The sequence below is a fragment of the Sceloporus undulatus genome, chromosome 3 (assembly GCF_019175285.1).
Source record: "Sceloporus undulatus isolate JIND9_A2432 ecotype Alabama chromosome 3, SceUnd_v1.1, whole genome shotgun sequence".
Classification (NCBI taxonomy): domain Eukaryota; kingdom Metazoa; phylum Chordata; class Lepidosauria; order Squamata; family Phrynosomatidae; genus Sceloporus; species Sceloporus undulatus.
In genome coordinates this window covers 191,835,829-191,860,879 of record NC_056524.1, presented here as the reverse complement: position 1 = coordinate 191,860,879, position 25,051 = coordinate 191,835,829, and the positions used below count along the sequence as shown (strand labels likewise).

Genomic DNA, 25,051 nt, shown 5'->3' with positions numbered 1-25,051 from the left:
TGCACAAATGACCACAGCCACAGAGAAGCAAAATCAAAAACAAGTATAGTCTTAGAAGATGAGCTGTTACTTTCAGAATGATTAAAAACATGACTTTACTTATGCACTACATTCCATAAACTCACATTACTACACATATCTAGTTAAACTAACTAGAAGTGGCTTCCTAAGAACCCGTATCTGTGAACCCACACTATCTTGAGTGTTTTAACATGTTTAACCTAGGCTTAGCTGACACTGATGAATGTCTCTGCTCGTCTATCTATAAATATCGGTCATACTACACCCTTCCACAAAAAAATGAATTAGGTCCCAGTTCAGAGTGAGCTGGTTTCTTATGGGAGTACAGTAGAAACGCTTTGAATACATGCAAATGTGTCACTCCCATTTGGTAGAGCTATCGAGGGAAACAATGGCCTGGATCCAAATGTAGCCCTGCATAGACTACTAGATACACTGAAATTATGACTAATTTGAGAGTGGTTTATTTCAATTGGTCTACTGCTAGAATGAGAATCCGTAGTGGTTTGAGTGTTGGATTATGACTCTGGAGTCCAGGGTTCGATTCCTGGCTCAGCCATGAAACCAACTGGGTGACCTTGGGCATGTCACACTCTCTCAGCCTCAGGGGAAGGCAATGGCAAACCTCCTCTGAGCAAATCTTGCCAAGAAAACTCCATGATAGGATCGCCTTAGGGTCACTGTAAGTCAGAAACAACTTGAAGGCACATGACAGAACAACAACAACTCCTCCCACCACCCCTAACTAACATGGAGAAAGCTGGTATACACCTTGTAACATGTACTTCCATGCAAGTAATTTATTTGTTAATGGATTTATTTATCTGCAAAGTGTATGTCCCGTCTTTCTGAGTCAAAATGGCAATAGTAAGTCTAAGTGGTTTCACTTCTGGTAAGAACTGAAGATCAGATAAAAAGATACACCAAGAGGCACTGCAAAGAAATGTAGTGCCTTGCATTCAACAACTGCTAGTACAACTAAATCCAGTTCCAACCTATTAAGAGGTGTGTATAAGTGCTGTATAACATACTTCCATTGATCATCCCTGAAATACAATATGCGCAATGCCACCGGCTGAGACATTCCCAAAATATTATCCCAGAGAAAAAAGGCAAGAAAACTACAGTTAAATCAAGATGTAGGTAATGCAGGCTGCAAAAACAAATGGGGCAGACAGACATAATAAACAACATACCAAGCTTTAGGGCTGCTATGAAGAGACCTCTGAAATACTCATAAACCACAGTAAGGCTGTTTTTAAGTTCAAGCCTGGCTTCAGTATTTTCATGGAGTGCATTTTTAAAATTTTTAAATACATTTTAATAAACAATTTAAAATTTAGAATAATACACCCGTCCATTCCAACACATAACAAATGAGTTTTGTACATCAAATCATAACATCACAATATCACAATAATAAAACAATTCAAAAATGAAGAAGAGTATCTTATATTATATTTTCAACTGCAATTAACATTATTAAAAATTATCGCTCTTTCTTTCCAGCCCTGTTTCCATTCCATTCTTATCCTCTTTCTTTCTTATTTCTTTCCTATCTACAATCTTTCCTACAATTTCTCCATCCTTTTTTACATCCTAACCATCTTCTCTTCTTTGAATCCATCTTTCATGGGAGTGAAAATTTCAGGAGTGAAATCTCAAACAGGAGTTGATGACAAAAATCCATGAACATTCAAAGGGAGCAGGGAAAAAGTGACTTTACGAGAGCTTTTCCAAGGGGCAGAATGGGAAGCAATATGCAATAATGCACCAGGGTTAATATTATAACTGGAAAAGGGTTTAAAAATGAAAAAGTCCATAGTAAGAGAGGTTATTAAGGAGAGGGATCCACAGAATGCATGGGTTCATTTGCATTCAATGCAACCAAGAGGCACAAAGTTGGAAGAAACAAAAGGGAATGGTTTCCCTAACTTTTGCAAAAACTGCACCCCTTTCAGTGCATGACACCAAAGGAATGATGAGTTTGCATCCACACTAAACCGGTATCAAACTGGAATAATTCCACAGTGTGGATGCAACCTGTTTAAAAGACCAACCATACCAACAAATATCCCTTTTTCAGAAAGGAAAAATGAAACAACACCCCCCAAGGATAAATAACAACAATAATAGTAAATAATAATAACAATATAGGGATTTGAGAGAGAAGACCCATCCTCCACCTCAAGCCATGCAGCAAGGCTCCACTCTGCTCTGTGTCCCAAGGAGACTGAGAGAGCCTCTGCTCCTCCAGGCAGCTACACATTGGGGCTGGACGAGACCATTGGCCCGGAGGGGGAGCAAGGACAAAAAGAACTCCCAGGGAGGGAAAGCCACGCAAGCAGCAGCCTCAAGAAAAGCTCTGCCCCCATCTGACGGTGGCAATAAGCCCCCTCCCAGCCCTCAGTCGGTCCCCGGTTGGAGTGAATGTGGACCCTTTGTGAGGGATTGTACAGAGACACCCCCCCTGAGGGAGATGGAGTGGTCCGACCCGCCTCCCTGGGAAAGGAAATGGAGTGGGCTCTCCTTCCTGGTTTCTTTCTGCAGCAACAAGGCTCTGGGCAGCAGGGCAGGGACTCAGGCTGCATGAGTGGACATGCCTTTGTGGGCGCCTGAGATGCCTGTGTCTGCACAGGGACATGGATGTGGCTGCATGTGGAGCCACCTTGCAGCTGCTAGTCCTCTCTCACAGGGGCTGTCTCTATATATGTATGTACACACGCTCATGTACATGCATACTTACACACACATATATACATTACATTGCCATATATACATACACAAATATATATATATATGCATACCCAGATGTGTGTGTATATATTCCTATACAGACACACATTGCTATACATATATATATATATACAAACACACATGTGTATATACACATTGCCATATATATATAAACATACATATACATACAGCACCATATATATATATATATATATATATATTCCCAGACACACATTGCTACATACACACACACACATATACATATATATTGCCATATATATATATATATATACGCACACATTGCCACACACACACACACATATATACATATATGCACACAGACATATAAAGGCACACATTGCTACACACACATATACATATATATTGCCATATATATATTTACACACATACAGCCATACATACAGCAACACATTGCTATAAACACACACATATATTTCCATATATATATATATATATATGCATGCACACACACAGGCATATATACACAGACACGCAGTGCTATACACACATATATTTCCATATATATATATATCAATGTGTATATGTATGTCATATATATATGACATAAACGTGTGTTTAATATATATATATATATATATATATATAGTATGGTAATGTGTGTGTATATGACAATGTATATATTTGACAATATGTGTGTGTGTGTGTGTGTAGCAATCCGTGTCTTTATATATGGCTCTATATATGTATGTGTGTGTGTGTGTATATACACACACACACACATTTCCATCACCACATAAAAACACATACATAGCATACACACACACACACACATCCATAGACATTACTATATATATCACACAATTGCAGTAAAGTTTTTCACATGATGTCACAGTCAAAAGTGATTAAAGCACCATTAACCTGGGAATACTGTAACCAGGCAATAAAATCGCATGTTGCAGTTTATTGCTTGGTTATTGCCTGTTTATTCCCGGGATAATGACCGCTGTGTGAAAATCTTAATTGCGATTGAATAGGACAGTGGATCCTTTATACGCTGGGGTTTGGTTCCAAAATCCCCATGGATAACAAAATCCGTGGATGCTCAAGTCCCATTAAATATAATGACATAGCAAAATGGTGTCTCTTATAAAAATTAGAAAATCAAGGTTTGAAATTTGAAATTTATACTTTTTTTGAACATTTTCAAACCATGGATGCTTGAATCCTTGTATAAAAAATCCGTATATAAGAAGGGCCAACTGTAACTGTGCAATTTTCACAGGATAAACCTAGTTTAAACTTCCAATTTTCCTCTGTATGATAAACTCCAAAGTTTTCTTTGTCAGAGGGCTCTGGTGCCACAACAAATTTCCTGACAGTAAGGGCTGTTCGACAGTGGAACACACTTCCTCGGAGTGTAGTGGAGTCTCCCTCCTTGGAGGTCTTCAAACAGAGGCTGGATGGCCATCTGTCAACGATGCTTTGATCTGGATTTCCTGCATGGCAGGGGGTTGGACTGGACGGCCCTTGCGGTCTCTTCCAACTCTATGATTCTATGATTCTAAACTACAAATCTCATGGCAGTTAAAGCAGTATCAAACTGCATTATTTTTGCAGCGCAGATTTACCCCTTGATGCAGAAGGCCAATTGCCTTTCCAAATCCCTCCCTCATGCTCACAGTGTCTCAGATAAATAGGCATGGAGCTCTGGAATCCATTACAATGACCCTGAGGCTGGTGGAGAGAATTCTCAAGGACCATTTTGGTCTATTTCTGTCCCATTTATATGCATGTAAACTGTCCCATATACGTGCATGTGACTGTTGTTTATGTAATCAAGCAGATCTTTGTACTTTTAAAATGAGGAATCATTTTTTTTTTTTTTCTATTTTATTCCCAGTAGAAAGCATATCTCAAATCACATTGCTGGGTTTAGTTTGACAGTACTGGGTGGCTTTAAATGGAAAAGGAAAATTGAGTTCCTTGGCTCGGTGGTAAACATAAATGCACACATATACATATAGTAAGTAGGTTCCATTATTTCTGCCTCCAAAGTCACCCAATGTAGTTTACAACATAACCATAAAATAATCAAACAAAATGAAAATAAAAAAGAGACATACTGACAAAGGCATGGATCCTCCAAAATTCTCTGAAGAAGTTACTATCAAAGAGAGACCAACCAAATCTCTCTTGGGACAGCTAACTAACTAAATGGCTTGGCTTTGGGTTGGAAGCAGACATTTTTCAACTTGTATTGGTGGACACATGAACCACCTTATTGCATGGCTGTGTAGGGTCGTTTTTCGCACCTAAAACACTCTGTCAAACACAATGCCCTGGTATCTACTGTTCTGTGTATGTCAGATAACTGCCTGGATGAACTATATGACAATTTGCTAGTATTAGTTTGCACGTAACAGCTTACTCAGACTACCTGCAAGTTGTTTAATTGTGGCTTTAATTGTTCAAGCATAAGACATTGCTTAAAGAATATAGTTTTCTACCTTGTAGATCTGCATGTGTTGCGCAATTAAAACTAGAACTGGCACAAATTTTACATTTTGCAAAATTCTGATTAAGTCCCAAAGGACAATAATTAAGACAACATATGGTAATATTTATTTTTGCTCATGAAGCTTACATGAGCTGGTGTTCTTCACTGTCTCTTCATGTGATCTTCCTCACAGGCTTCTTGTAACAGTGACAGCCTCTTTCTACACACATTTAATCAGCAATAAATCCCACCAGAGAGGATAGTATTAGCACTTAAACACTACCCTGAGCACTTTAGAGGAGGACTGGAATAAAAGTAATAAATAAATAAAAGGAGTGAAAAGATGCATGAATAAAATACTGAAGATGGGCACTTAAAACCTGCATTGAAATCTTTCATCAGCTGTGCATTCTAGATAAACAGACTTTTCCCCAACTTTAAATTGTTAATAATAACTTGGCCCAAGGTTATTTTGAGGACAAGTAAGATAAATAATTCTGCTAAATTAAAATGTGAAATAACTGATATATGCAACAAGAATAATTTATATTCGCCCCAAATTACAATCCACAAACTAGTGACTATGAACTTTTAAAATGTCTATGGAGCATAAACATGAAACTCAAGAAAAAGGGATGGCAAGCACAAAATGCTACATACAGTATGTACACACACAAAACACAATTCATTCTCAGATCCCTAACTCAAAACCATAATAAGATTTTCAAGAGTATGCTGAAAGACAGTAGTTACATTAAGAGTGAACAATTAGATAATTAGCATACCAGTATGATTAATGTCATCCACTTCTTATAAGACCTGGTATTAGCTATGCATGCGACAATTATATTCAAATTATGTCAGTCGCATATCTGTACAATATAATTTAACTGTAGTTTCCCGGCTTACACTATAATACCAGTTTTGCCTAACAAATTTATTTTATAATCTATAACTAACAGCTTCAGATAGCTGTCCTTTCAAAATTGAGACTCATCACATTTGAATTATCCTTTAAAACCAGGAAGAATAGATTAACAGAAATCAAGAGATAAGCTCAAACAATATTTTTTGTATTTTTTTTTTGTATTAGCCAGAGCTCAGTACAGTAATTATGTAAATGGGGTTTTTACCTACAATTAAGTACTGTATTGCAAGGGTACCCTTTGTTAATTTCTTGAACATTTTTGTTAAGAAGCCTAGAGTGACTCCTACTGGCATATGCTTCTCCCCTGGCAAACTTTTGGCAGGAAAGAAAAAACTCAAACACTTGTGTTTCTTCCATTACTACAGACTTTGTTTCTTTTATCCATCTCCCTTTCTTCTATAAAATTCTGTGTATCTGAAGGTAGCAGCTAGCTTAGATTTTTCATACATTTTTCTTAGCTTTGTTCCTAAGTGACCTAAGGAGTACGGCTATAGCCTGTGTACCTTCACCCAGAAGTAAATACCACTATGTTCAATTAAACTAACTCATAGATCAACACTATTAGATTGTAACCCTCATAATCTAAGCACAGATTTTAATTTGAGCAGAAATATTAGGCAAAATTGCACTCTTACAGCAAACATAATGCTGTACTTTAATAAAATTCAGGTCAATCTTTCATTTGTTAAACTTGCACTGAGATCCTTGTTTGTAGGCTATGTGTGTGATCATCTCTACAGATAGACAGTACATTCCTTTTGGGTTAACAAAGAACTATATCGTGTATTGTGGAACAATCTCCTTCCATAATCCAGATCTATTACACCGCTCAGTACTGAACCTACAGTTCTGTTTTATTTCATGCCCAAATAATAATCATTAAAATAAAATGGAAATTTACATCTCAGTCTTATATCGCACAAGAATACACGATATGGAATAAGACTGACAGAAAACAGGAAAAGGCATGTTTTAAAAGTACAAAAGCCACAGTGTTCTAGATCTGAAGAGTTTCTAATTCAGTCTTCTACAGTAAGGGTAGCCACTCTCCAGGGTCTACATTTTATGATCTTCCAGATGTTGTTGGACTGTAATTCCCAGCAGCCTTCACCACTATATATGCTGATTAGTGCAGCTGAGAGTTGAAGCTTAGTAACTCCCGAAGGACCAGAAGTGTCTCACTTCTGTTCTAAACTTTAATGATTTGTCTTCTTGACGGTACAATCTACTGCATGAAAACATAGGTTAATCATGTTGTATTGCAAAGCCATCTGTGGTTCAAATAATACTATTCAGTTTAAGAATTTTAGGACATTCTAGGTGGCCCAAAGAAGTCAGCTCTGCATTTGAAAACAAAGCAAGTACTGAAATAAGGAATATTTCAGAAAAAATTAAACAGGAATGGGATTTGGTGTTTGAATATATGAGGAAACAATTTGAAAACTTTTGATATCTAACTTGAAAGTATATTATATCTGATTTAAGAGTATTATTAAGTAAATAAGGATAGTATTCGTAGTGGAGAAGATAATTATGTATAGTAACGAAAGCTAGATAAGATAATGTATGAAAAATATAGGATGTATATAAGAGATACTTAATGCGATACACCAAGCAAAGAGGATGGAAGTCATTGGTTTTAGGGTAAATGTTGGGGGGGGGGGGGGGGGGGGGGGGGGTGGTTGGAGGTGTGTGTGTTATACTGTAAGTTTCATTTTGTTATTTTTTTTAATTTACTATTGTTTGTTTGTATATGTTTGTATGTATTTGGTTTGAAAATAAAATTTAAAAATATTTTTAAAAAAAGAAAACAAAGCAAGTACTGATTTAGATGTTGTATCTTTTCTGTCAAAACAAGATGTTTCCTAGAGCTTACAATATAATAAAAATAAAATGCAATCCATAAACACACACGAGCAAATAAATGAGAAGCAGCATATAAGTAAAGCATGAAACCAATGTAAAAAAAAAAGATTAAAGGAGCCAGTGTGGCACAGTGACTGGAATGTTGGACTAGGACTGCAATAAGGAGCCCTGATGGCACAGTAGTTAAATGCTGGTACTCCAGCCACAACATTGTACGTTTGATCCTAGATGGCTCCAAGGTCCACACAGCCTTCCAGCCTTTCGTAAGTCAGTAAAATTAGTATCCAGCTTTAGTTTTTTGTGGGTTTTTCCGGCTATGTGGCCATGTTCTAGAAGAGTTTATTCCTGACATTTTGCCAGCATCTGTGGCTTGCATCTTCAGAAGATGCTAACCTGGAAGAGAGTGTGTGTGTATGCCGGCCATGAAAGCCTTCGATTTCACAGTATCCAGCTTGTTGGTGGCAACTGGCTTACAGATTGTAAACTGCTTAACAAGTGCTAGTTCATTGATAAGCGGTATAGAAATGTACCAGTACTTACTATTGCCATCCACACAGCAAGAATAATCCTGTTTGACATCACTTTAACTATCATGGCTTAATGGTATGGAATTCTAAAAATTGTAGTTTGTTGTGGGAACAAAGCTTGTGATGAATAAAACAGGACTCTGCTCTGGTGCCACAACAAACTACAATTTCCAGAATTCCGCAGCCTTGAGCCATGGCAGTTAAAGTGATATCAAACCAGATTATTTCTGCCATGTGGATGGAGCCTTGGACTCCAGGAGACCAAGATTCAAATCCCCTCTCAGCCTTGGAAACCCATTCAGTGACCTTAGGCAATTCATATGCTCTCAGCAGGGAGGAAGGCAGTGGTAAACATCTGAATAAATCTTGCCAAGGAAAACCTAATAGGGATGCCATAGGTTGGAATCAACTGGAGAGGACATAATAGCAACAAATGAAAAACAATATTTTAAAGCCTGGGGAAAACCCCAAAGAATTTCAGATGGTACCTGCAAAATAAAGTGGATTCCAAATGAATTAGCTGGGAAGAGCATAGAACAGTTGGTACACTATTGCTAGGAAGGTGCTCTCCCATTAACATCTGCCTTACTTCAGATTTCCAACCAACCAATCATTATTGCCACCATCCTACTTCAGAGAGAGATATAGAGCTATTTAGCAAGAAATCCCATTCAGTTTTTCTTTCTCCCATAAGAAGGTATTAACTACCTCCCTAACCCAGCTGGTCAGCTTTTCCCTTCTGGATCTTACGAGTCAAGAGGGAAAAGGTTCTTACAGATCTTACACCACACTCCTCCAAGAATTCTGCCCACACCCTTAAATCTTCCAGTAAAATAGACCTATGTTGACCTCCTCAGGATACACGCAGCAGACTGAACAGTCCTGATCATAAAATTCAGTTCATAATGAACATGAATATTTTTTTTCAAAATGCTTTACAAGCTCTGAGGGCTTTTTGATATCTCTTACTGGGCCAAATTGGACAAGGACCCCAACCTCTTGGAAAGGCTTAGCTAGACTATACTGTGCTAACCCATAAGTTTACAAATGGAAAATTACATCATCTGAATCCACCTCAAAATGTAATGAATGAGGCAGTTCTGCTTCCCAATAAAAGTCTCATCTGGAGCCAACTCAAATGAGTGGGGGTTTGACTACTCTTTCTTCCTCATTTAAACCTTTGATGATATCTTTTAACAACTGGCAACTTGTGAAATCTAATGAGAGCAGATATTAAAATGTGCATTTTCTTCATGTGTCTAAAATGCTTGTTTTAAGAAACCTATCACTAGTTTGACCATATTCTATAGAAAAATCCATCCTCATCCAATGATTTGGATTATTATTATTATTATTATTATTATTATTATTATTATTATCCCTCAGACTCTGGTGAGGACTGCAAAAAACATACCATACTTTGCAAAACTGTCCTTTTTCAAAAGTGTTATTAAAAGGCAAGCTTGTGATAGGCTTTTAGGAATAGCTGAAGGCAAGATAACATGAACCATTGCTTCAGTTAGAGACTGATTTATTGACCAATAACCAAATTAATTCTAATGTTAATGTTTTGCCAATAAGAGGACTACACACTTATTCAGACTTCAAGTGCCAGAAGATTTAGAAATCCTCATTGAGGTGGTTTTACAATACTTTAAAAGAAAGCTTAACTGATGCAACACATTTCTGTTGTAGTCAAGAAAGTGAGAGAAACCACTTATCAGTATTTCCAAAAACAAAATTAAAAAGTGACATTATAGCTCTTGTTGCCAGACCTCTCACCTGCTTTATCTGCCTGTAACATGAACAGGGTACAGCTGTACAAAATTGGTAGTAGCTCCTTATAAGATTGGCTAAATGGAAATAATCTGTTAATGAAAGGGCACTTTCCTTTAAAGTAATGATGTATGAACCTTTCAGTCCTGAAGGTTGTGCATGATGCTGATTTTGGAGCCATAACATACACACAATCAATCCAATTCCCTTACTGGGTGATAGCTGGAAACTACTTGATCAATCCCACCAGCATGGAAAGTGCAATTTGTGTGAGGACCCTTAAGGCAGTAGAGGCAGTGAAGAGAATGTTCTCCATTCCATCCCCAAGAGATCATCACTGGAAAGAGGAATGTTTATGAAGATTTCTGGAATAAAGAACCTTTTCCCAGCCTCTCCCCCCAGACTTTCTGATACATGTTGTTCTTTCCTCACTGCTCACAGCATCAGGGAATGCTCAAGCAGCAAGAAGACAGGGGCAGTATTTAAGGGTGTAAAAGCCCACATGCTGCTGATGGATACAAGATTGTGTGCTCCTGTTTTATGGAACCGTGGCATTCTCTATATACATTTCTGTGGCTGAAGATCAAGAGAAGACTAGATCATACAATGCAAAGCAGAACAACTGTACCAAACGTGTTGTTTATAGAAGCACGTATAAGATAATGGTTATGTATAAATTAAATTTGGCAGCTCCATGAGGGAGATCATCCTCAACTTCCCACAGCTGAAAAAAGCATATGCTCCCCTCTGATGTTCAGTTCACAAGACGTAAAATAAAACAGATGCATTGATAAATCTCTGTCTTTGTCATACAGGCCTTTTTGTAACCATATATGCATTTCCTGACTGTAAAATATATATTAGTTTCTTAATACTTAATACAAGCAAGGAGTGATTATTGCTTTTTAACAACCAATGCTAAGTAGGCACCATGAGTTAGTTTAAATATTATTTAAGGGGGGAAATGTATTATCCCACACAAGGTCTCAAAATGGTACTGTATTTTAAAAATGGTGGTCATTTGCATGAAAAGGGTTCTTCAGAGATGTGTGAGGGCCAGAACCACTTCATCCTCCCTCAGGTAGTCAGGCTCCATTTTAGGTTGGCATCACCTAAAATCAAAGGATTTACTGGTATGGAGTTCACATTTTTTTCAGATGATGCAAGGCTGTAATTTGGTTAAAAGGAAAGGAATAAATGTGTTTTTCTGAAAGATCTCTTCAACAGATAAATTGGTAACATATATGCATTTGTTGTTGTTGTGTGCCTTTAAGTAATTTCCAACTTTATGGGCAATCCTAAGGCAACCCTATCATGGGGTTTTCTTGGCAAGATTTCGTCAGAGATTTTCAACTGCCTTCCCCTGAGACCAGGAGCATATGACTGGTGGCGCAGTGGTTAAATGCCTGTACTGCAGCCATTCACTCGAAACCACAAGGTTGCGAGTTCAAGACCAGCAAAAGGGCCCAAGCTCCACTCAGGCTTGCATCCTTTCGAGGTCGCTAAAATGAGTACCCAGACTGTTGGGGGCAAATTAGCTTACTTGCTAATTAGCTTACTTGCTGTTCACCGCTATGATCTTTGGAATAGCGGTATATAAATAAAAAAAAAAGTCACCCAGTGGGTTTCACAGCTGATCTGGGAATTGAACCCTGATCATGGAAAACAATTAAATGTATAGCTGGCCCTCCATATCCACAAATTCTTTATCACAGATTCAACCATCCATAACTTGAAAATATTCAAAAAAGATATAAATTCCAAATAAAATAAAATAAACCTTGATTTTGCTATTTTATATAAGGGACACCATTTCACTACCCCATTGTATTTAATGGGACTTGAGAATCCACGGATTTTTGAAGGTCTTGGAACAAAACCCTAGCAGATACCAAGAACCCACTATATATAAAACACTCGTCATTTACTTTCTTTACAACTGGAAGATAGGGAGAACATAGACCAGATAAAAGTGCTTGAGGAACTAAGCTCACATTGAGAATTATTTAAGCAGGTTTCCACTGGATTACATAGGACCCCTATATTAGACTTTATGAATTAAGCCACGAGTAGTGGAAGGCTAAGAGTGCAAAAGTAGAGTAGAAGAAGATGGAAGAAGGTCTTATTCAGTTCACTGAATGACTCACATGATTCATCTAATCCAGCAAGTTTAAATTTCTGTTAAAATACCACTTATAGACACAACTGAAATTGCCGTTCTGTACAAATGTGACAGATTGCCTACTAGAAATTCTTGGATGACTAAAGTATCATATTTATTGTTATTTGAAAATCTGTGTATGCATTTAGACTTACAAGAGGAGGAAACAGCTACATTGCCTTAAGGCAAATTGTATTACCATATTCTCAGAAACAAGAAGTAAAGAGCTGGTAGGAAATTATTAATATAATTAATAACCCTTCCTGGATTATCATGATTGGATAGATGTACTCATTTATTTTCTGTAATTGAAATCTGTATCATGCTGTTTCCTAGAGAAGCAGATTCCCTGCAAAGTTTCCTATAAGAGGCAAAGTAGTTAGAAAGATTTGTCTAGAATTGACTGTTGTGCATACTGAATGTTTTCAAGCAAGATGCTAAACTGTACAAACTAAAGACAATGTACTTAAGTAACTGGAAGCACTTGAAACAAAACTGTTCCACAAAGTGTAGAAGTGAAATTTTCATGTTGTTCCAACAGATTGGATGGGTAGCTACCCAAGGTCTGAGGACTACAGATACTCCCACCAGATCTTGGTGTGCTACACCACAACCCCTACTCTCCCCAGGACTGAATTGTTTTAGAGCCAGGAAAGGTGAACTGGAAATCACTTCTGATTGAAGTGGGGAGCCCACACTGGACTTGGAACAGTTTCCTCACCTCATTATAAGCCTTTAAGTATGGACCACCCACCCTGTTTTGTAAAAAAATAAATTGAAACTCAGAGGGAACAAATCATTTTCCTCTCCTTTAGTTTTCAAGATACAGATTATCAAATAGTAATAAATATGATATTTAATTCACCCAAGAAGTCATATCAAACGATCTGCCACATCTCCAAAGAGCATTTTAATTCCACCTCTCTTAATAAATACTCCTGCCACTACCACCAAATACACAAGTTTCCTCCTTTACTAGATTCACATAGATACTAGATTCACATACATGAACTGTTTACTACTTATCGTAACAGAATAGTTACACAAAATATATTTTTTATTGTTTAAAAAAATTCAGGTACATCCATTCAATAATCCTGAAAGGGGGATTGCTTCAGAAAAAATAAACATGTCAATCCTTTCAATTTCAGTTGGTAAATGTCTATTTATTTTCAAGGCAGGGACCAAGGCATAAGTATCCGTAAACTTTATAACACCTCTCTTTCAGCTTACAGTCTTGTGCGATTTCATTTCTCTAGGAAATTCAGAATTCAGGATCTTCTGTACAAAATTCATGTCCCAAATATAAAAACCTTATGTTTTATGTTGGAAAACCAAAGCAGTTACGCTGCTTCCGGTTCTTCCTCCAAAGAAGAATGTGGGTGTTGGCAGCTCTTCCAGAAAAAGAAACCCTGTCAAATATAAGTAAAATACATTTGTGACAAAAAAAAGTTATACTCTTGAATAACCTTATAAATTCTGTTATGAATCCAAACAGAGAACACACAGGCCAGTAAATTCTGCAGGTTTTTATGACTACTAACAGTATACATAGATTAGAGACAGATAACAGTAGTGCCAATCATTCCAATTTCAGTTGGTAAATGTCTATAATAATTTTATTCTCAAGGCAGGGACCAAGGCATCAGTTTTGAAACAAATCTCTTTTGACAATATTAAAGCCAAATTCTGTTTTAGCTTCCCAAAAAGTATACTTGCTTTTATAGACATATTAAATAATTTCCATTTTATTTTATTTTATTTCTCTTTGGGAAATGGGAAAGGGAATTATGGAGGGGAGAAATTTATTATTTATTATTATTTTATTTATTTTATTTATATTCTACCTTTCTCCCAGCATGGGAGCCAAGGTGGGATGCAACATTTTAAAATCACAACATGACAAAACACTTAATACAAAAGTTAAAAGACAAACTGAATTTCTATTTTGAAACCCAGCTTAAAACAAGGTAAAAACAGCATTAAAATATGCTTAAAACATAATACAAAACGCTACACCCCCTTTATCTGCCACAACACATTGAAAACTAAATACCTCCTTACATAAAAAGGTGCTTACCACTCAATGGAAAGACAGCAAGAAGGGGATCAACCTGACGTTCTAGAGAAGGGCATCCCATAACTTGGGAGCAGCCACCAAGAAAGCTGTCTTTCACTCCTCACTAGACGTGCCTGGGATGGTGGTAGGATTGAGAGAAAGCTTTCCCATGCTTATCTTAGAGCATGTGCAAGCTCCTAGGGAGATATGTTTTTTCAAATAGTCTGGACCCAAGTCATGTAGGGCTTTAAAGGTCGAAGCCAACATTTTGAATTATGCCCAGAATCAGATAAGCCGCTAGTGAAGTTGATTCTCCAACAACTTAAGATCCCTATAACCTGCCAGGCTGCAGAATTTTGGACCCTCTCAATTTTCTGAACAGTGTCCCAAAGCAGCCCCATGTAGCATGCATTACAGTAATTGAAACAGGATGTAATCTAGGCACGTGTCACCATAGCCAAATCTGATGTCTCAAGGAATGGGTGTAGCTGGTGCACCAGTTTTTGCTGAGCTAAATGGAGAGAATATTTGCCATAAAAAAATGTGAAACAACGGTAATAGTCTGCTTCACATCAGCAAATAAACATGAATTTCAATTTCTAATACAGTACGCATTTTAATTTTTGGTATCAATGGCAATCAGAAATCAGAATGGGGAAACAAACTTGAAATGTTTGAACTGTCAAAAAGCTTTAGATGGGACTAGTTAAGAAGCTTAAAATTAATGAATTGCTTACAGATATCTCTGTATTTGGGATCATCAATGTGCCTTTTCACCAGTCTGAATTCACCACGCTGTCTTCACAGAATTCACATACTACTGTGTATCACCACAAGAATAATTTTGCAACAATAATTTTTACCATGTAATTAGTTAGATTCGTATCTCAGACAGAATGTTTGTTAAGCCAAGACACATTGATCTCTCATTAGTGCCTTAATATCTCCAGTTCAACCAGAGGTACAGTTCAAACACAAACAGGCACCTTTACCACTGCAGTGCCAAGCACTTCTGGAATGTGGAAGAAATTAAAATCAAGGTAAGATTTTGAAACAGATATATGCAATTGTAAGCTAAGTATGTACCTTCTTTGAATTCACTCCTTAGTTCCTCTCTGGTCCAGTTACAAGATGTTATAAGGAAAAAGCCTCCAGGTCTCAATATCTTGTGTAGGGATTTCACATACTGCTTCCTTTTTTCTGCTGCATTGTCTGGGTTCAGACTGATGGCATCAAAAGTCCCTTTATCGATACAAACCTGAAAACCTGATAATTCATTTGAGGGATTTAAGATGTCTTCAACCTGTACAAGAAAGCTGTAGCTGTTAAACATGATATTTTACTAAAATGATTATTTTTTTTAAAAAAAATCTTGGACTACTGAGACCCAAGTACAACGGAATTACTATAAATTTATTCTATAAATGTTGTTTTACTATCAGCTCCACTGATTGTAACATCTCTGTGCTATCCTATCTTTCAGAACATAATGCCTAATCTTTAAAGCTTCTATCATGTTCTTATTCATTTAGTTTGTAACCTAGATATCCCCAAGTGCTTTAGCCTCTTCTGGGGGATGGGGGAGCCTCCAACATACGTGATCAAATGCTTGATTGAGTAGCTCCTTCTGACACCTTCACATCCATTCATTGCACAATGTCTTACCTGCAACTTAATATGTGGCAGTCCTTCCTTCCGAATTATGTTTTTTGAAAGCTCCACCGCAGAAATACAGTAGTCAACTCCTGTAAGATTGGTATAACCAGATTTGGCCTAAAAAGTGGGAAAGAAAGCCCTTAAGTTCTAAACACCTTCCTTTGGTTTACCATTCAGTTTCTGTGGTATTTACTTCAGTACAACTCTTTAGGGCCAAAACTTAGCAATGACACCAAACTATACTAAGGTGTAGAAGAAAACAGAGCAGGAGATGATCAACTAAACCATGTATTTTGCAAGAAGAACTGCAAGGCGTATTTCATGACAGCAAACACTTTCCAAATTACAGATTGTACTAACTGAAGAAAAGATTTCTGATTACTATTATCCGAGTATGAAAGTGCACAATGTACAGTATATACTCATGTATAAGTCTAGAAATTTTAGTAAAAAAATTGACCCCCAAAGACCTGAGTCGACTTATCCATGAGTCAATGTAAGTACTGTATTTTAATTGTTATAAAAAAAATGAACCATCCCCTGGTGAAAAGCAAGAGCATAATCTGTCCTGGAAGCACTGCCCCCCTCCCCATACTCTCATCTATCCAGCTTTTAGTGTGAGCACAAACAGTTATGCCTGGTGGAATTCAGTAAGTTTTTTGGCACTGTTTTCCTTTGCTTCATTCTTTAAATTCTTTGTTATGTGCCCCTAAGTTTTACCCTCGACTTATCCACAGGTCACATCAAAATTTATAATTCTGGCCCCAAAACCTGTCCCTGATTTATGCATGAGGTCGACTTATGGTCGGGTATATACAGTAATTATGCATTTCAAGACTGTGGTAGTTTCAGAGGCTTCACTGACAATAACAGTGGTTGAACAAATTAATCAGTTTTTCCTATTTCTTGTGCCCTATTTCCTGGATCATTTTTTTTCCAACAAAAAGATGCATGGATATTAAGTACAGAGGGAGATCACACTTCAAACTATGGGGCGAGACTTAACACATCCCTTCTTCACATATTACAAGAGGAATATAACTTAAAGCACCCTTCAGTGTTCAACACTCTAACCCATACTTAACTACTTTCTAATTAAAGAACACCTCTGGGCTGATTTTTATGATGTTTTTTTAATATAAAAACAGAATAATTAATTAATTTTTAAAAAAATCCTACAAGATTGACCTGTTTCTCTGAAATATTAATATGTTCACTTTCATCTTACAGAAATATATTACTTCACTAATATCTATGTTAAGAAAGCTATACTAGAAATAGCTGGCAGGCAATAGAACAAACCTTTAAATGTTATAAATGAGGCTATAAGGCAGTATTAGAATCCAGATGGGGGCCAACTAGAGGTATAGCCAGCATTTCAAGGTGGCAACATTTTGAAAATTTCACAGGTTACTTTCACCTCAGTAGTATTTTGGTGTTTGAAGGGCCTTCTTGTGGCTGAAGCAAACATTTTGACCAGGATTTTAATGTAATTCTAGTATGACAACACCAATACCAATGCTCTCCTGCTCCCAATGAAGATCCAAAATAAGTTCAAATGATACAGTCATGCCAATGAATATGGACCACTGCCATGTAAGAGGTTGCTTTGTATCATAATTAACAGTTCAGATATTCAGCTTGCTTGCTTTAAGTCTATGTTTAGATTTTGCATCACAAAGCACAAATACCAACCAATTCCACGAGCAAAACACCGTTTCCTGTTCCAATGTCAAGCACAGAGCTGTCCAGAGGAATCTTTTGTTTCTCTAGCCATCTAATTAAACGAGTCATACTCTCTTCACCAAACCTAATCAGAAACAGAGGTTCAGGTAACTAGCTCTATTAGTTATGCAAAAAAGGCAAACAAAGTTTGTCAGTCTCATGCAATGCATCCATGTCAAGGCATCAGTCTCCAGAGATCCCATTACAATTTTTTAAGTGAATGGATGGTTCTGAAACCTGCTGGGTTAACATTACACAGGACTAGAGGTGCCTGTTGTTTTATAAAAACATTTGCTATAGAAACATGAGGCACCAGTGCATCTTTGCCTATCCCTCTTATTTAAATTTTGACAAACTTCAGGGACAGAAACACTTGGCTTCTGCAAAGCAGCCCATAGCCAGCAATTTATTTCCCCCATAAAAAACAGATGTCAGATGATAATTAGTTATTTTAATTTGCAACAGGTTTAGTCCAGACAAGAGCTGGCATTTTTCATGAAAACCGCTGTATCACATTACCAGTACTATAATCAAAACAACAGATGTACAATTTTATTTTATTGCATGTACTTTTAGGCAAAAAAATAATGCACAAACATTTGCTGAAGCATGTTATGTTCTGATACTTGCCAGATCTCACCAGCATCACCACTTTCTTTAAAATTTTGCAATTCACGTTCATAGGCTGCATCCCAGCTATAAATGGAGAAAAGAACATGAAAATTAACAGAACAAAGACTTGTATCTGTTTTTGTTACCCTAACTCCAGCAATGAAATAGCCAAGAAAATATGATTTGCCTCTTCCCAGAGCAAAAACAACTTTATCTTATACCATACCTCCACCTACAACCAACCTAAACTTGATAATTTCCAATCAGTTGGTGTTTGTGCATATTGACCTGGATATTTAAACTCACTCAGCATAGTAATACTTATAGGCAATCATGCACAAGTTCACTTTGTGCATTTTTTTTAAGGGTACAGCATGGTGTAGTGGTTTGAACATTGGACTACGACTATGGAGACCACTTGGCCATGTAAACCCACTGGATGGCCTTAGGCAAGTCACATTCTCTCAGTGTTAGAAAAAGGCAATGGAAAATCTCATCTGAATAAATCTTACCAAGAAAATCCTGTAATAGGTTCACCTCAGGTTTGCCACAAGTCAGATACACTGCTCCCTCGGGTTACGAAATTAATTCGTTCCGCGGCCGCTTTCGTAACCCGAAAAGCCTTCGTAAGCCGAATTGCCATAGGCGCTAATGGGGAAAAGCCGCGTTTCGTGCGAAAAAGCGCCGAAAAGCACCAAAAAATTTTTTCGTAACCCGAAAAACATTCGTAACCCGGAACAATTATTTCCAATGGGATTTTTTCGTATCCCGGAAATTTCGTAACCTGGGTATTTCGTATCCCAAGGTACCACTGTACATTTTGTTGTTTAGAGAAATTCAAATACAACTGTGTTGAGTCCCATTTTGGAACAAAAGGTGGCATATAAATCCAATAAATAAATAAACAAACACTTTTACATTTTTAAATGTAGATAAAATTGAAATGCAACCCATAAACACCTAAAAAGTGATACACAAAAATAACCTAGAACTGGAACATCAAATTTAATGATTATTTACCAATATAAAACTCCTAGTCTGGCATCTTCAATTCCACAGGCTGGTTGCCAGGCTAGCAATCCTGCTCATGATGTATCTATTCCAAAACTGAGGTGGAAAATTTTCCAGTGCTTAATCTTTTTCATGAACATGCTTCAATTAAAAACACTCCATGTTTCATCAGATTAATTCATAACAATGAGTGGAATTCAACACAATTTTTGTTTAATAAATATAAGTCATATAAACATACTAAGTCCTCACACTTCTTGTTGTTGCGTGCCTCCCAGACATTTTTTACTTATTCACAACACTTAGGATGCTGGAATTTTTTCCAAAAAAATTCTAGTTTCAGATTTTTGGAAAATACCAGGTATTAGGTGCAATTGTGGGAACATGCTTTTCCCAGTTGCCACCCAACAGACTAAGCTACCACATCCCATTGTTTCAAAAAGTACTAGAGAAGTCCTAATCAGGTATGGGATGCCATGAACAGGTGCAGGATGCCTCCTGCCTGAGTACGGAGGAGTGCAACAAAATCCACATAATAAAGTTTACATCCTGCGCCTATCTTGGGAGGAAAGGATGGGAAAGGGCAGTGCAATAATCTCTTTAGTCCAACTAGTCTACTTATAAGTAACCTCTATTGGATTCAAAAGGATTTACTTTAGACAAGTGCATATATAATTGCAGTTTACTATATATATTCATATATATATAGAAATTTTAGTCAAAAAATTGACACAAAAAACTGAGTCAACATATCCACGGGTCAATGACAGTACTGTACTGTACTGTACTTTAACTCTTATCTTTAAAAGCCATCCAATGGTGTAATCTGTCCTGGAAGCACTGATCCCCCTCTACTCTCTCATCCATCCAGCCTTTAGCATGAGCAAAAACCGTTATGCCTTTTGGGATTTTGTTAGTTCTTTGGCATTGTTTTCCTTTGCTTTATTCTTTAGATCCTTTGTCACATGCCCCCAAGTTTTGCCCTCGACTTATCCACGGATTATATCAAAATCCAACATTTTGGCCCCACCACCTGCCATCAATTTATACATGAGGTCAACTTATAGTTGAGTATATACGGTAGGTATACTAATTTGTGGAAGAAATGGCCTGGAAAAAGACAATTATTTTTTTCCTACTGGATTCTTCTTGCATAAGGGAGGGAATCAAATGTGCAGGTTAGCCTTAATTCTCTTGACAATAATATAGATTGGCCACAGCACAGAATCTCAGGGTTCAAGAACTGATGTAAAAGCTATTTACAAGCAACTGTGAGGTTAACAGATTGGTGTTACTGGCTTAAAAGAGATAGCTTGCAAAACAAGTTTCAAAGCAGAGTGAATGAAAGAGATAACAGTTGGCACTTTGGCCTTTAGAAGTGACCTGACCTGAAAAATATTTTTAACCAACTGGCTGGTTTCTATTTTTGTTCAAGTTTAAGTGTTATGTAGTTCTAAATAGGGATATGGTAGGACAATTGACTTCTGTAAATAAAGAGTCCAATTCTCTTTTATACAAAACCATACATTTGTAAAATGAAAGATAAAAAGGAGTTTTCCTAGAAAGGACACTGTCATATTTGGGATCCTCTCTCCTAATCCCTGATCTGTGCGTTTTCCTGTTTACTCAGTTCTGAAAGAAAGAAGTCTATATTATTTCACTTTTCCCAAAGATTAATTCAGGAGGACCAAGCAGTGCTACATATATTTTTTTATTAATTTATTAAACATATTAGGTTGATATTAAAAAGTACTCTCTTATACAGACAGCCACAGTGATTCTACATTGAACCATATTTAAATTATAACCTATCCTCCCCCGGATTTAATTTATTTAGTACTCAAAGCTAGGAGACATTTTGCATTTCAGAATTCAACTGTTAGTTCCCCTCTGATTATACAAAGGACTATATAAAATGTGAGTTTTAAATGCCAGTTCTGTTAAGTTCTTTCAGTTTCTTGTTTGTCTGCTAAACTGTGCATAGACTACTGTCATAGGGATAATGCTATACTCCTCATTCCTAAACATTAAAAACTGAGTGTTGGAGTTGCTTCCAACCCCCCCCCCACCACCACCACCACCACCACCACACACACAAAACATAGTACTGTAACTTGTTTCTAAGACTTGTGTACCACCTGTGTTTGCTTTAGGTTAGCTCTTTGACAGGGGTGAGTTGTATGGCTTGATGAGGATGAAAATCCTAGTCTTCCAAGCTGTAGTCCAGAATCCCTACATGACACTTGAAGGCACACAATGACGACGACAACAGTTGTGTCTCTGTGTGTGTGCCTTCAAGTCACCTGTTGACTTGGTGAACCCTCATAGGCTTTTCTTGAGCAAGGAATACGGAGATGGTTTTGCCAATTTCTTCCCCTGAAATATAGCCTACAGCACCTGGAATTGGTTGGCAGTCTCCCATTCAAGTACTAACCATTGCTAATCCTGGTTAGCATCCAAGATCAGACAGGACCTGCTGGCTAAGCAGCCACCATCCAAGTACTAATCTCCCATCTGAGTACAAATCAGAGCTGAACCTTCTTGGCCACCAGGTCCTGTCTGATCTTGGAAGCTAACCAGGATTAGCAATGGTTAAATGGTTAGTACTTGCCAACCAATACCAGATGTTGTAGGTTATATTTCAGAGCAGGCCTGAATAACATCTGGCCCAGGGGCTGCATCCGGCCCGTCAGAGGATTTCAGGAGGTCTGCAAGGATGTGGAACAACTTCAAGGGTCCTCTGCTGCCCAGATTTCCCCCAAGGAGAAGGCTGGGCAAAGGAATAGGAGGACAGGCAAACGCTGGCCCTGCAAGGCTCTCTGCCGCCCCACTTTCTCCTGAGGAGGAGGATGGGTGAACACTGCCCTATTCCACTGCTTAGCTTTCTAAACTAAAACCTCACTCATATAAATATAAATGAATCCTTCTAAGTACAGTATCCACACTGCAAGAATAAAGCAGTTTGACCCCATTTTAAGTGTCATGACTGTATCCTACAGAATCCTGGGATTTGTAGTCTGGTGAGGCACCAGACCTCTCTCTTAGACTTGTCTGAATGCCTCACCAAACTACAAATCCCTAGATTTCACACGGTGGAGCTGTGATCGTTAAAGTGATATCAAACTGATTTATTTCTGCAGTGTGGATTCACTCTTAGTCCTGCTCCAAAGGAAGAACACTGGACAGTATGCTGAAATGTAGTGTGCATCTGGTCACCCTGAAGGAGCCACAAAATGGAGGACCTTTGAGAATAATGTAGGACCTGACCAGATAAAAGCTCGAAACACTGATATAAACATAGAGAGAGATCTTGCAGCACCTTTGTTCAATGCTAGGGAATTCTGGGAAATGCAGTTTGGGAGTCATTTAGCCTTCTTCTCTGGTGCCACAACAAACTACAGTTCCCAGGATTCCCAGGGCAGTTAAAGCGGTCTTGAAGTGGATTTTTTCTCCAGTGTGTTTTGGACCTTAGTCTCAAAGGCGCTACAAGACCTCTCTCTATATATATTTATCTCAGTGTTTTGAGCTTTAAGTGAAAGAAAGAACTTGGCAGCATGAGCCACTTTCCTAGACTCCAGTCTTCTTCCTCATCAGAGGTACTGATAATAAATACATTTAGTCATGCTTCTCAAGCCATGCTCAAAATGGAGGACGTCCTGCAATGCCTCCTCCTCCTGGACAGAAGGCTGGAATGTAGGACGCGTCCTGGCAAAGGAGGACACATCTGGTCACTCACTGTGCTTTGGTCCCCAGGGCAGAGGGGCCGAACCCCTGCTGCTCTTCCTCCTCCTCCTCCTCCTCCTGCTGCCCACCCATGGCTCTGACTGCCACGGAACCGGAAGTACCCTGATTAGAGGCCAAAAGAAGGAGCGGAAGTGGCGCTACGGCACCGCTCTAGGCTTCTGGAGGACTGGCTTCTCTTCCTGCCTCCTTAGTCTTCTTGCTGAGGAGGCACAGAGTTGAAACTCCCAGAGCGGCCTGTTGGAAGAGACCACAAGGGCCATCCATTTCAACCCCCATTCTCCCTAACAGATGGCCATCCAGCCTTTGCTTAAATACCTCAAAAGAAAAAGACTCCACCATCCTGCCTCCACTGTGGAACAGCCCTTACTGTCAGGAAGTGCCTCCTAATGTTGAGGTGGAATCTCTTTTCCTGCAGCTTGCATCCATTGTTCCGGGTCCTGTTCTCTGGAGCAGCAGAAAACAAGCTTCCTCCCTCCTCAGTATGATGACATCCTTTCAAATATTTAAACAGGGCTGTCATGTCACCTATTAACCTTCTCTTCTCCAGGCTAAACATCCCCAGCTCCCTAAGTCGTTCCTCATAGGGCATGGTTTCCAGACCCTTCACCATTTTAGTTGCCCTCCTTCGGACACACTCCAGTTTCTCAACATCCTTTTTGAATTGTGGTGCCCAGAACTGGACACAATATTCCAGGTGGAGCCTGACCAGAGCAGAGTACAGTGGCACTATTACTTCCCTTGATCTAGACATTATACAGTTGTCCCTCCATATTTGCTAGGGTTAGGGGAACAAGACCTCCGTGAATATGGAAAAAATGCAAATAACAAAAGCACTGTTTTTCCCTGAGAGGACACCTCTCTAGGAATCTCTAGGTCCTCCAGTGCAACTCTGTGGTCAATGTTCAACATACACTGACCATAGAATGGCACTGGAGTAGCTACAAATGGTCTTTCAGTGCAACTTTTAGTTAAAGTTGACCACAGAGTTGCACTGGAGGACCTAGATACTCCTAGAGAGAACATAGTAATGAAATCCGTGAATAATCAAAGCCGCAAATATGGGGGGATGACTACTTCTATTGATGCAGCCTAAAATTGCATTGGCCTTTTTAGCTGCCGCATCTCACTGTTAACTCATGTTCAACTTGCAGTTTACTTGGACTCCTAGATCCCTTTCACACGTAGTCTCTCCTTAAGCCTGATGTCCCCCATCCTATATCTATGCATATGTCATAACCACAAGGCTCTGATATATGGAAGGCATTCAAGAAGAATGGAGGGCTTTACCAAACTGTTTTCAAATTATATTGTTTTAAATCTGCTTGTTCGCCTCTTTGAGTACCTATGTTGGAGGAAAGGCAGGATATAAGAAAATAAAATAACAATACACTCGTTCCTCCACATTTTGCAGGCTTTGGCTTTTGCAGATTTGATTATTCACAGGTTTTATTGATATGTTCTCTCTCTGATGAAATAACCTGGTTTGACACAAATTCAACTGCCAAGGCTGGGGGCTATGTAATTCTGGTAATGGAAGTTCATTGGGGGCAAACAGACCTCCCTTTGGCAGAGAAAGTCTCACAAAACCACAATCCCCAGGGTGGCATAGCCTTCTGGGAAACGTAGGCCCAAAACACACTGCAGAAATGATCCAGTTTGAGAGCGCTTTAACTGCCTTGGATCAGTGCTGGGGAATCCTGTGGGTTGTAGTTTGTTGTGGCACCAGAGCTCTCTCTCTCTCTGACAGAGA

General features: G+C 38.3%; 2 protein-coding genes across 5 annotated transcripts in view; both read right to left on the bottom strand.

Moving 5' to 3' along the window:
• FAM53B (family with sequence similarity 53 member B) overlaps window positions 1-2,437 on the bottom strand; it is a 170,355-nt gene extending 167,918 nt beyond the window's left edge. For 2 of the 3 annotated variants that reach the window (XM_042458471.1, XM_042458470.1), the window contains exon 1: window positions 2,208-2,428. The gene's annotated coding sequence lies outside the window, so the exon portion shown is untranslated. Of the gene's footprint in view, window positions 1-2,207 lie in introns of all 3 variants that reach the window. The other variant, XM_042458472.1, reaches the window with a different exon arrangement.
• An 11,202-nt stretch (window positions 2,438-13,639) lies between these two features.
• Window positions 13,640-23,425, bottom strand: EEF1AKMT2 (EEF1A lysine methyltransferase 2). 2 transcript variants are annotated; one of them, XM_042460410.1, is made up of 6 exons: window positions 23,294-23,425; window positions 18,565-18,630; window positions 17,905-18,019; window positions 16,219-16,326; window positions 15,640-15,856; window positions 13,640-13,906 (listed from the first exon to the last, which is right to left on the bottom strand). In XM_042460410.1, the coding sequence occupies exons 1-6, from the start codon at window positions 23,371-23,373 to the stop codon at window positions 13,809-13,811; spliced, it is 684 nt and encodes a 227-aa protein (XP_042316344.1). In that variant the 5' UTR covers window positions 23,374-23,425; the 3' UTR covers window positions 13,640-13,808. The 2 variants fall into 2 exon arrangements, with proteins under 2 accessions (XP_042316344.1, XP_042316345.1); XM_042460411.1 differs by lacking the exon at window positions 23,294-23,425 and adding an exon at window positions 19,567-19,746.
• Window positions 23,426-25,051: the final 1,626 nt, after the last annotated feature.